General features: G+C 34.9%; 1 protein-coding gene across 1 annotated transcript; it reads left to right on the forward strand.

Annotated features, from left to right (window-relative positions):
- Positions 1 to 44: 44 nt before the first annotated feature.
- LOC128211810 (serine protease inhibitor dipetalogastin-like) lies at positions 45 to 5,467 on the forward strand. The gene is made up of 4 exons (XM_052916884.1): positions 45 to 204; positions 433 to 610; positions 3,828 to 3,971; positions 5,138 to 5,467. Exons 1-4 carry the CDS (start codon positions 165 to 167, stop codon positions 5,181 to 5,183), a joined length of 408 nt encoding a protein of 135 aa, XP_052772844.1. The 5' UTR covers positions 45 to 164; the 3' UTR covers positions 5,184 to 5,467.
- The last annotated feature ends 6,499 nt before the right edge of the window (positions 5,468 to 11,966 follow it).

Here is an 11,966-nt window from a genome sequence, read left to right on the forward strand (position 1 = left end):
AAAAAAAAACATGTTCGTTTTTTAGTAATATATTTGCATACCGTCGCGGCCGTTAAATATAAATAAGTTTGTATTACAAAGCTAGGGCAGTTGAACCGCAGTTACAAAGTCCTGTTAGGCGGTCATCTCTAAGACGTTGAAATTGGCGATATTAAATCTGCAAAATGAGAACTGGATTTCTTTTTTGTTTTGTTATTACGACAGGTGAGTTGAAGAGCATTTACTATTTTGATCTATATAAGTAATTATGCAATTTCGCTATATGATAACACAATGCTTATATTGTCCGATTAAATGATCTAAACGTTCATGCAATTTTCGCTGTTAAAAGTTGTGCATGATTGGAAGAACAAGGAGGGTCAGTATAGACATGTTTTGAATAAGATAATCAATGCCTCTTTAGATTTCTCGATAAACGTTTTCCTCGAGCAGTTGTTGCCCAGAGAGAGGGGGGTAGCTACGTTCGAGATCCTTACCGTTATGACGTAGCGCCAGAACATGGATATCGAGGCCGTGGTCCCTCCTGTGAGCAGTACTGCAACCTTATATATGATCCCGTATGCGCCTCTGGCAAAGTCACATACAGGAACTTGTGCTTCCTCAGATGCGAGTAAGTCTGAAATATTTCATATTTAGTTAAACCTGTATTAAGTGGACACCTTGGGCAAAATGTCAAATTGGCTGCTGAATACAGGTGGCTACTTAATCCAGGTATAGGTATATATATATATATATATATATATATATATATATATATATATATATATATATATATATATATATATATATATATTTGCAACTTAAGTGATCCACTGTCATCGAATTAAACTGATGTATACACGATTTACAACAGTTGATAATAAAACACTGATTTGACTATGTTCTTTGCGTGATAATACAATTAAAACTACCGGAACATGCCCAGTAGCCAAACCCATACTATAATCTGTTGAGTGGTAGAAGGGTGACAATATTACAATGGAAACTACCGGTACAAGTCCAGAAGCCAAAACCATACTCTAATCTGTTGAGTGGTAGAAGGGTGACAATATTACAATGGAAACTACCGGTACAAGTCCAGAAGCCAAAACCATACTCTAATCTGTTGAGTGGTAGGAGGGTGACAATATTACAATGGAAACTACCGGTACAAGTCCAGAAGCCAAAACCATACTCTAATCTGTTGAGTGGTAGAAGGGTGACAATATTACAATGGAAACTACCGGTACAAGTCCAGAAGCCAAAACCATAGTCTAATCTGTTGAGTGGTAGAAGGGTGACAATATTACAATGGAAACTACCGGAACATGCCCAGTAGCCAAAACCATACTCTAATCTGTTGAGTGGTAGAAGGGTGACAATATTACAATGGAAACTACCGGTACAAGTCCAGAAGCCAAAACCATACTCTAATCTGTTGAGTGGTAGAAGGGTGACAATATTACAATGGAAACTACCGGTACAAGTCCAGAAGCCAAAACCATACTCTAATCTGTTGAGTGGTAGAAGGGCCCAATTATACAATGAAAGCTACCGGAACATGCCCAGTAGCCAAAACCATACTATAATCTGTTGAGTGGTAGAAGGGTCTCAATTATACAATGGAAACAACCGGTACAAGTCCAGAAGCCAAAACCATACTCTAATCTGTTGAGTGGTAGAAGGGTGACAATATTACAATGGAAACTACCGGTACAAGTCCAGAAGCCAAAACCATACTCTAATCTGTTGAGTGGTAGAAGGGTGACAATATTACAATGGAAACTACCGGAACATGCCCAGTAGCCAAAACCATACTCTAATCTGTTGAGTGGTAGAAGAGTGACAATATTACAATGGAAACTACCGGTACAAGTCCAGAAGCCAAAACCATACTCTAATCTGTTGAGTGGTAGAAGGGTGACAATATTACAATGGAAACTACCGGTACAAGTCCAGGAGCCAAAACCGTACTCCAATCTGTTGAGTGGTAGGAGGGTGACAATATTACAATGGAAACTACCGGTACAAGTCCAGAAGCCAAAACCATAGTCTAATCTGTTGAGTGGTAGGAGGGTGACAATATTACAATGGAAACTACCGGTACAAGTCTAGAAGCCAAAACCATACTCTAATCTGTTGAGTGGTAGAAGGGTGACAATATTACAATGGAAACTACCGGTACAAGTCCAGAAGCCAAAACCATACTCTAATCTGTTGAGTGGTAGAAGGGCCCAATTATACAATGAAAGCTACCGGAACATGCCCAGTAGCCAAAACCATACTATAATCTGTTGAGTGGTAGAAGGGTCTCAATTATACAATGGAAACAACCGGTACAAGTCCAGAAGCCAAAACCATACTCTAATCTGTTGAGTGGTAGAAGGGTGACAATATTACAATGGAAACTACCGGTACAAGTCCAGAAGCCAAAACCATACTCTAATCTGTTGAGTGGTAGAAGGGTGACAATATTACAATGGAAACTACCGGTACAAGTCCAGAAGCCAAAACCATACTCTAATCTGTTGAGTGGTAGAAGGGTGACAATATTACAATGGAAACTACCGGTACAAGTCCAGAAGCCAAAACCATACTCTAATCTGTTGAGTGGTAGAAGGGTGACAATATTACAATGGAAACTACCGGTACAAGTCCAGATGCCAAAACCGTACTCTAATCTGTTGAGTGGTAGAAGGGTGACAATATTACAATGGAAACTACCGGTACAAGTGCAGTAGCCATAACCGTACTCTTATCTGTTGTGTGGTAGAAGGGTGACAATAATACAATGGAAACAACCGGTACAAGTCCAGAAGCCAAAACCATAGTCTAATCTGTTGAGTGGTAGGAGGGTGACAATATTACAATGGAAACTACCGGTACAAGTCCAGGAGCCAAAACCATAGTCTAATCTGTTGAGTGGTAGAAGGGTGACAATATTACAATGGAAACTACCGGTACAAGTCCAGGAGCCAAAACCATAGTCTAATCTGTTGAGTGGTAGAAGGGTGACAATATAACAATGGAAACTACCGGTACAAGTCCAGGAGCCAAAACCATACTATAATCTTGTTGAGTGGTAGAAGGGTGACAATATTACAATGGAAACTACCGGTACAAGTCCAGGAGCCAAAACCGTACTCCAATCTGTTGAGTGGTAGGAGGGTGACAATATTACAATGGAAACTACCGGTACAAGTGCAGTAGCCATAACCGTACTCTTATCTGTTGTTTGGTAGAAGGGTGACAATAATACAATGGAAACAACCGGTACAAGTCCAGAAGCCAAAACCATAGTCTAATCTGTTGAGTGGTAGGAGGGTGACAATATTACAATGGAAACTACCGGTACAAGTCCAGGAGCCAAAACCATACTCTAATCTGTTGAGTGGTAGAAGGGTGACAATATTACAATGGAAACTACCGGTACAAGTCCAGGAGCCAAAACCATAGTCTAATCTGTTGAGTGGTAGAAGGGTGACAATATAACAATGGAAACTACCGGTACAAGTCCAGGAGCCAAAACCATACTATAATCTTGTTGAGTGGTAGAAGGGTGACAATATTACAATGGAAACTACCGGTACAAGTCCAGGAGCCAAAACCATACTATAATCTTGTTGAGTGGTAGAAGGGTCTCAATAATACAATGGAAACTAGCGGTACAAGTCCTGTAGCCCGATCCTGTTTAATAGTACACAGATCAATGAAAATGATAAACTAAACGAAATAAACCAGTATACAGAGTTTAAAAACTATTATGCTTGAAAGTTGTGTCATTTAAAACATATGTAGATTAGAGACGTTTGTACATGTATGCTTTGAATTTTTATATTTTGTTCCAGCAAACAGAGTTTCGAGTGCTGGGGGAGGTGTCCATGCCCAAAGTACCTGCCAGACCCCGGGAGCTGCAACTGCCCAGAGATCTACGATCCCGTCTGTACGACCGATAACGAGACATTTGATAACGGATGCCAGGCCGAATGCGAGTAAGATCCCTATTTCACATGTTTTACAATTTATTGCCTTCATATCACAGATAATCGGTTTTTACGTGCATGCGTAATCAGTTAACATGTCGATTTTTACGTGCATGCGTAATCAGTTAACATGTCAAAGACAAGATCCCCAACCACTTGGCACACACACGCACGCACGTACGCTTGCACACGCACGCACACACAAACATTTAGTAAGTAGGACTGTTGTTTCTTCTGCTGATTGTATTGATAATGCTAAAACATGTTTCGTTTGTTTCCACAACCATCTCCCACAAAAGGTAGGTAGGTAGGGATAAGTTTGTTTTCTATGTTGTTGTTTTTAAAACCGGAATTCTGTTCTAAGCAGACCTATATCAGGGTTTATCACTATTGTAAAACGTTTTTTTTATAAAATGTCAAATTCTTACAAGTTCACTGAAATGAATTCGTGTATTTAGAAAATTACATAGCGATCAAAACGCAAAAAAACTTTAGAGTCGGGAGGAAAAAAGGGTCGGTCTGGATAGTGGAAACAGATATTTTTAAGCATACTATAGGAACCAAGGTTGAGGTTTTAATGCATTGAAATAAACTCAGAAACGTGTCTTATAACATTATTAATATAAAAAGTGGTCGCAAACTTCTAAATCGACACTAAATGCAGCCATGTGAAACATTTTTGTTTGCTGTCTTTACTTGCTATCTGTTTCATGATTTTGTTTAAAGATATAGTGTTTTATTATGATTGCTAAAAATAGTAACGTTTTGAGTAAATGAAATGGAAGCGGTGAATTCAATTTGCGCAATTAAATCATGGAACATAGTTATGTGTCTAAATTGCGTTTATCGAACGATAACGAAACAGCAGTATGTTGTACTGTAAAAAATAATGAATGGAATTTAATTACGATGTCTTTTTTGACCTTGGTAACGAGATAATCACATCATGGGTAAAAACAGGTTTTAAAATTCAATAAACTGGGAGAACCTGGTGGCCACTCGAGCTAAGAGGTTAATGTTATGGCTTTAAACGGTTAGAGAATGATAAACTTTTGTCACTGTGTACTGATTTCGAAATTATTAAAATTATTAATTAAGTCTAAATAAAATTTAAGTGTTGAAAACGGTTTGTCTACATAGTAGCTGAATATCTTATGGCGTTTATCCAATTGTAGGGGGCGAATAGTGGCTTGTGAAGGACCATGCCCGTGTAGAGGGTAGCAGAACGTCTGCCTTCATGGCTGGAGCTGCAATACAGGGGAAGCATCATTAAAAGCAGAGCTCACTCTTGTAATCACCACCTTCTGTGTCATTCGGAATACATTGCAACTCATTTGTTTCCTTGGGCTTATATGCAAATACAATTTATGACTTTAAAATGTGTGTGTGGTTATTTTTGAAAGAAAACGTAGCTAAGTCACATATATGTATACATGGGCAACGATATATGTAAAACAAGGGCGAGGTTCCTATCTGTAGAAATCAAATAAAACTCAATAAAATAGTTTTTGTGTGTCGTGAGAGTGCACTGCACTTGCCAGCGTACGATGTTTGCTAATATTTGTCCCTGTAGTATCCATGACTGTGTAATTTACTTACTCATGCGTATTATGTAATTGGATGGCCGGCGCCTTGTGGCAGTATGTAATATTGGGCCGAGTGTTCAAAACTTTGTTCATGTGACACTCTTATTTAAAATCAATACATACATATGTATAACAAACATGAATTTTGAGTGATACACCATTAACTACTTACTAAATAATGCATTTATGGAAAATATTAATTACTGATAACAAGATTATAACAGTGTATTTAATAGCTGAAAACGCAAAAATAATAAATGATTTGCGAATGCTAAAAGATTTACTGTAATATGCTATAGTCTCGTAAGGTAGAAATGCCATGTTCTCTGCACCTTTCTTTCAAAATAAACTCGGTATCCTTCATAGAACCATTGTTTTCGTCATATCAAAACAATTGTATTAATTGATGTAAATCGTATTTGGGAGTAATAGTGCATCTTTAAAGTTTACAAAGTTTTTTGACATAAACGTTGCAATTTTTCAAATTATTTTTGCTCTTGAAGTTGGATGGATACACCTGTGACATATTGCATTTCTAACAATATTTGAAACAAATATTTCAGCTGAAATTGTGGGCACATCAACATACATTTCACGTTTAAAATTTAACATCGATGTCATTAATCACGTTGTTGACTTAAACATTATTTTGTTTTTAAAATGGCCCATATAGTGACAACATTTCTTGGTATACACCAGGGTTGTTCTTGAAGCTTGTGGGCAGGAGCAAATTTATTTTACTACCTGATAGTATTAACAATATAAAATAACAATACGCCATTCTATATAATGTAAAGGAATATTGAAAATTTCGGCACGGAACACTTTGACATCGCGTCGCGATCGTGAAGTAAAAAAACTGTTTATTTACAGTGTAAGACTGTTTCCATCCATTGTGCAATAAACTTTGTATTGACTGGTCGCCGGTCATACGAGTTCGTTATTTTAGAAATTTACTTTCTGTGAAAACGATTTATATACACGCTGTGGTAGTAAATAAGCATGTGAGAATTTACGGGCATATTGTGAATAATAGTTTAAATTATGCATTTGATAACAAATATAAGTGCCTTAACACGACATTAATTGACTATTTTAAATTTAAGCGATATAAAATGGAAGTACAAAGCTTAATTCACACGATTTTACTAACAAATATAAGTCGCAATAACGAAATTAACACAAATTAAATTTTACTGATATAAAATGAAAGTTCAAAGCGTAATTCACACGATTTAAAACAAACATTAATGAATAAAAGTAGGCCGAAAAGGATCAGGCCGAAATGATATCTCGGCCGAATCGACCCGACACCAATAATTTTATCGGTGATAATGCAAGGTACCAGTCTAAATAATTTACGCATGCCGGAGACGACCGAGTAACTACGATCTAGAAAGTTGATTAAACCGTCATAGTTCGGCTATGTCCGTGTTTTTTCGGAATGTTATTTCATATTTGCGCGCCTACCTTTCGTTGGTTTAAGAAACACAGGGTTCAAGTGTAGCGTTTATCGCATTGCTCAGAATACTAACAGACTTCGCATCTCATATCGACCTTTTGTGTATGAATTTTCCACATTCCACCTCGTCTCGCAAACTTTTAATGCGAAATGACTGGTGAGATACAGGTTAAACTTAATCTTGAACATTGAAGCACAGCACTCTCTTGATTTAATTGGTTTTACCGGGGAATTTCAATTGCATTTAACCCCTGCTTAGTTCTTTCTCTTTTTAAAATGTTTAAACTTATGTTTACCTTCATTCGAATTATGAAACAATATATATGCATATTCACACTTGAACCTTTTCAGTCGCGTCTTTGATGTCTTGCATCAACATTCGTCTTGTATATATTTTATATTCAAAAGCGAAATTTACAATCTTGTGCATACATCTATCACATCAACAGACGAAATTAAAGTTGTTATTTATTTCTGTAGTACCTCGCAATGGTTGTACACAAAAAATATAATAAATGTTACACTTGTTCACTGACAGACATCATGACAGGTATTCATTTTGGAATGCTTTAAATGACATAAAACTACGAACAATTCTGAATATGACTCAACAAAAGGCATAAAAATCAAAGAAAAACAACCCGAAATTATAGCTTTTTTATGTTTATAATGCTAAATAATTACTTCGTCTCGGCTGGAAAGTACAACGCATTTGATGCTGATTTTTTTACATATTTAATAGAACATGCAGCGCTAACACGTGTTATCTGAGGTTGTACACAAACAAAATACCAGGCAATCAATCTGCGATGTGCAAATCAACATTGATGGGTTGGAATACAAGACATTTTATCTTAGAGTTCTTAGAAATGCCTAAACCAGACGAAAAGAAGCTTTACAAAGGCAAGAAAAACTCTATATATCGAATCGACTAAGGCCTCTCTCCTTTTAAGACTGAATTAAGGATAACAATAGTATTTGATAAATAATATGTTTCAACCCGATTATAAAAATCTCAAGACACATTATTATTTTCCTAAAACAAGACTTAGTTAGCAAGCTCAAATTGAAAACAAAATTAAGTCAGCTTATTGATTTGTCAGTTTGTAAACAGCCTCAGCTTATATTTCGTTATTATATAAAATGTAGGAGTTAAGTTGTCACAGCGGGCTATAGGATATATGGTGCTCATGTCATTATTCAAGTCGCACAAATGAGATTTTTTGAGAAATATCGTCGTAACAAATGCAATAAATACCATAAAAAACGTAATATACTAAACAACTGAAGTTTTTCATTATATAAGGGAATGACTAATGCAGGTAAATGTCTGCTTAGGTCTAGACAAATACAGTTCTAATATACAGGTATTGAATATACAAGTCAAACTGTTTATTAACAAGTATGGAAGTACATATAGTTAGTACGTATAACGGCTCTTTAAGGCATTTCAATCGAAACATAAAGTTATTTTTAAATGTATTGCTTTGAAATATCAGACCACTAGTGTAATATAACTAGTATTCTTGTTTCAATGGAAACGCCATTCGTTGATCTAAAAATGCAAACCCTATCTTTTGTTCTGCTAATCTTTTCAAATAATTTTGATAATATTTCTTGATGGAGTCAGGCAAGTAACTTTCGCAGAATGGATCCTTGAATACCAAATGCTAGTTACATTTTCTGAAGATGTTTGGTGGTCAAAGCTTAGATAAATAACATGACTAAATCAATGGATATACATAGGGGACATTTAATTTATCGTTACATTACTTGTCTGAAACATAAAAGAGACGATTGATTATCTGCCGTAATTAATGGCTAAAAATGATAAATGTATTTCGAGGATGCTGACAGGATACTTTGCAAAGCAAAGCAAGACAATTGGGTCGGTCTGAAATAAACGATAATTGTATGGATTGTCGCTGCTTACATTTTGCAATTAAAAAAAGGCAAAAAAGACGGGTGTTTTATATGTTCCATTTCAACCATTATATGTATAATCATTAATTTGAAGGCCTATATGGAAATTAATTGTTCGTCTGCCTGCGCCAGACTTGATTGATCACTTTTCATAATTACCTCCGAATAAACAATAACCTATACTTAAAGGATTTGAACAAGTGGGATGGCAGTAGTTTTCAAAACATTCCTTTTTTTCATAATCCATAATGATCGATGTTTAACGTGCCGAACTTATTGGTTGAATCTCCAATATATTGGCCGTTCACAGTCAAGTTGAAATGATGAACGCCGGTGTTGCTACAATGCGGTTCTGCTTAGAATACTATACTGTTTTAAAATGGAAAATAAGTTTTTTTGCAGACTGACTTTTAATACTTTGTACGAATCACCAAAAACAATAAGAGTGTTGCATGCTGATGACATCACTCGTTTGTTAGTCAAGGAGCACAGATCAACATATATTTCGGCCTGATAACTTATCATTAAACAATGCAGGTGGTATTGCTCCTATCTACTTATAGGAGTAATCTTTCACTGTTTGAATCATTTCACGAGGACAACACCACCACCGTGGCCGTCATTGATAAAAGGCCAGCCCTTGGGTGATGATCTAGAGAAAACAACAGCAACAAAATCAACACAATCTTAAATGCTGTTAAGTACATTTTAACACTAAACATATTTCAATGACAACTTATATCAGGAATTTTTGATGATGTTGTGCGGGATAAAAAGACAGGATTTTTACTATTAGCTAAAATTATTAAGGAAAGATAATAATGAAATAAATAGGTTACAAATAGTGCGAGACAGAAGCATTTTTAATTATGAAAAGGCAAAAAGTAGAACAAATACGTTGTTACATGCGCGATTTAAGAATGTGAAGTTGTATTGGCGATTATTTAAAGAATCCATTGGTGTTAACTCACCTCAAATTAGTTCTTTGAATTCATTTACGATTTTTTTTAAAGTGATTAACAATCCGAATGATATATTTTTCCAGCCGGATGAAGATGTAATATATTTAAATGAAGCAATTTTAGATACCAAAAAGGAAGATTATGTTTTATGAATTAGATGTACCTATTACTGTCGAAGATATCAGTAGAAATATTAAAGATTTAAATCTTGGTCGTAGTGCAGGCCTAGATAAAGAAATAAACTAGTTCTTGTATTATGGAAAGGACACATTTTCACCGGTTTTATCATTATTGTTCAACAAACTTTTAAAATTAGGTCATTTTGCTGAATTATGGAGTAATGGATATTTAGTGCCCATGCATAAAAAGGGTAGTCTATCAGATGTTAGCGGAATTACATTGTTAAGTGTATAAGGGAAATTGTTTACAAGATGTATAAATGAACGTTTGGTAATGTGGGCTGAAACTAGTTACATAATTTTATATGTAGACGCTCAAACTGGTTTTCGTTCCAAAATGGGAACTACTAAATATGAATGAACAGCTGTTTTGTTTATTTGATTGACTATCTGGTAATGCCAAATATATGGTTTAAATTATATAAATTATGCCTAAGAGGAAATTGTTTAGTGTAATAAAAGGCATATATACTAGTATCAGTGTTAAGAAAAGTTAAACTTCATATGGGGAGACTGGTGAAATGTTTGAAAGTTTTCTCGGTGTCCGGCAAGGGGAATGTTTAAGCCTTTTACATTTTATATGTATCTTCATGTCCTAGAAGACGAGTTGTTTCTGAATGTAGCCAAAGGCATTGATCTCGATACTGTTAAACTCTTTTTATTGATGTATGCAGATGACATTGTAATTTTTGCAAAGCCCAGTGTAGGAGCTTACTGTAGTAGATGGAAGCTTTCTGTTAATATAGAAAATACTAAATTGTTGTTTTCAGAAAAGGCGGTAGATTAGCGCTAAATATTCATTTTCATTATGGTGATTCATAAATTGAACATGTACAATAATATGGTTGTTTGGGGATTGTATTTACGTATGGAGGCTCCTTTATTGAATGTCTGAAAACATTGTAAGGACTGGCAAATAAAGCATTTTTTAGAATGAAGATATATCTTCAAAGCTTTGTTAACATATTCACAGAACTTGTTTTAGATTTATTTGATAAATTAGTTAGGCCTATTTTATTTTATGGATGTGAAGTAACAAATCTATATTCATTGTCGTATTTAAGCATCCAGTTTTAATTCAAAAATGGTACAGCAGATTAGAAAACTCAACTAGAGCATTTTTTATTAAATATTTTCAAATTTTGAAAAATGCAATCATATCTAAACCAAGTCAACATTAAAGTGACACTCTTATTCAAAATCAATACATACACATGTATAACAAAATAAATTTTGAGTGATAAACCTTTAACTACTTACTAAATAATGCAGTTATGAAAAATATTAATTACTGATAACAAGATTTTAACCTTGTATTAAATAGCTGAAAACGTAAAAAAATATTAAATGATTGGTGAGTGCCTTAAATATTTACTGTGATCAACCATTATCTCACAAGGTAGAAATACCGTGTTTTCTCCACATTTCTTTCAAATCAAACTCGGTATCCTTCATAAGAACCCTTGTTTTCGACATTTTTTCATCCTTTTTTTTTGTATATTAAAACATTTGTATTAATTGTGGTAAATCTTATTTGGGAGTAAGAGTGCATATTTAAGAAGTATAGAATAGCACTTCCTCATACCGACTCGGTTTTAAGACTGGAGGATGGAGGAACGTACCAAGAGAAGAACGGTTATGCGCTACAGGTAATAAGTTAGAAGATGAATACCATTTGTTATTTGAATGTATATTGTATAATGATATACGAGATTTATCAAGAGATACTATAAAGAAAGACCAAGCATGTTCAAAACTGTTCATTTGTTAAATTGTAAATATGCAAATGTTGTGAAGAAATTAGCTGTATTTATCTTTAATGCTTTTGAAATAAAAAAAAAACACATACCCAAATCCAGGCCAATTAATGAGAAACCTTAGTTGCTTCCATG

This window comes from Mya arenaria, chromosome 12 (genome assembly GCF_026914265.1).
Source record: "Mya arenaria isolate MELC-2E11 chromosome 12, ASM2691426v1".
NCBI lineage: Eukaryota > Metazoa > Mollusca > Bivalvia > Myida > Myidae > Mya > Mya arenaria.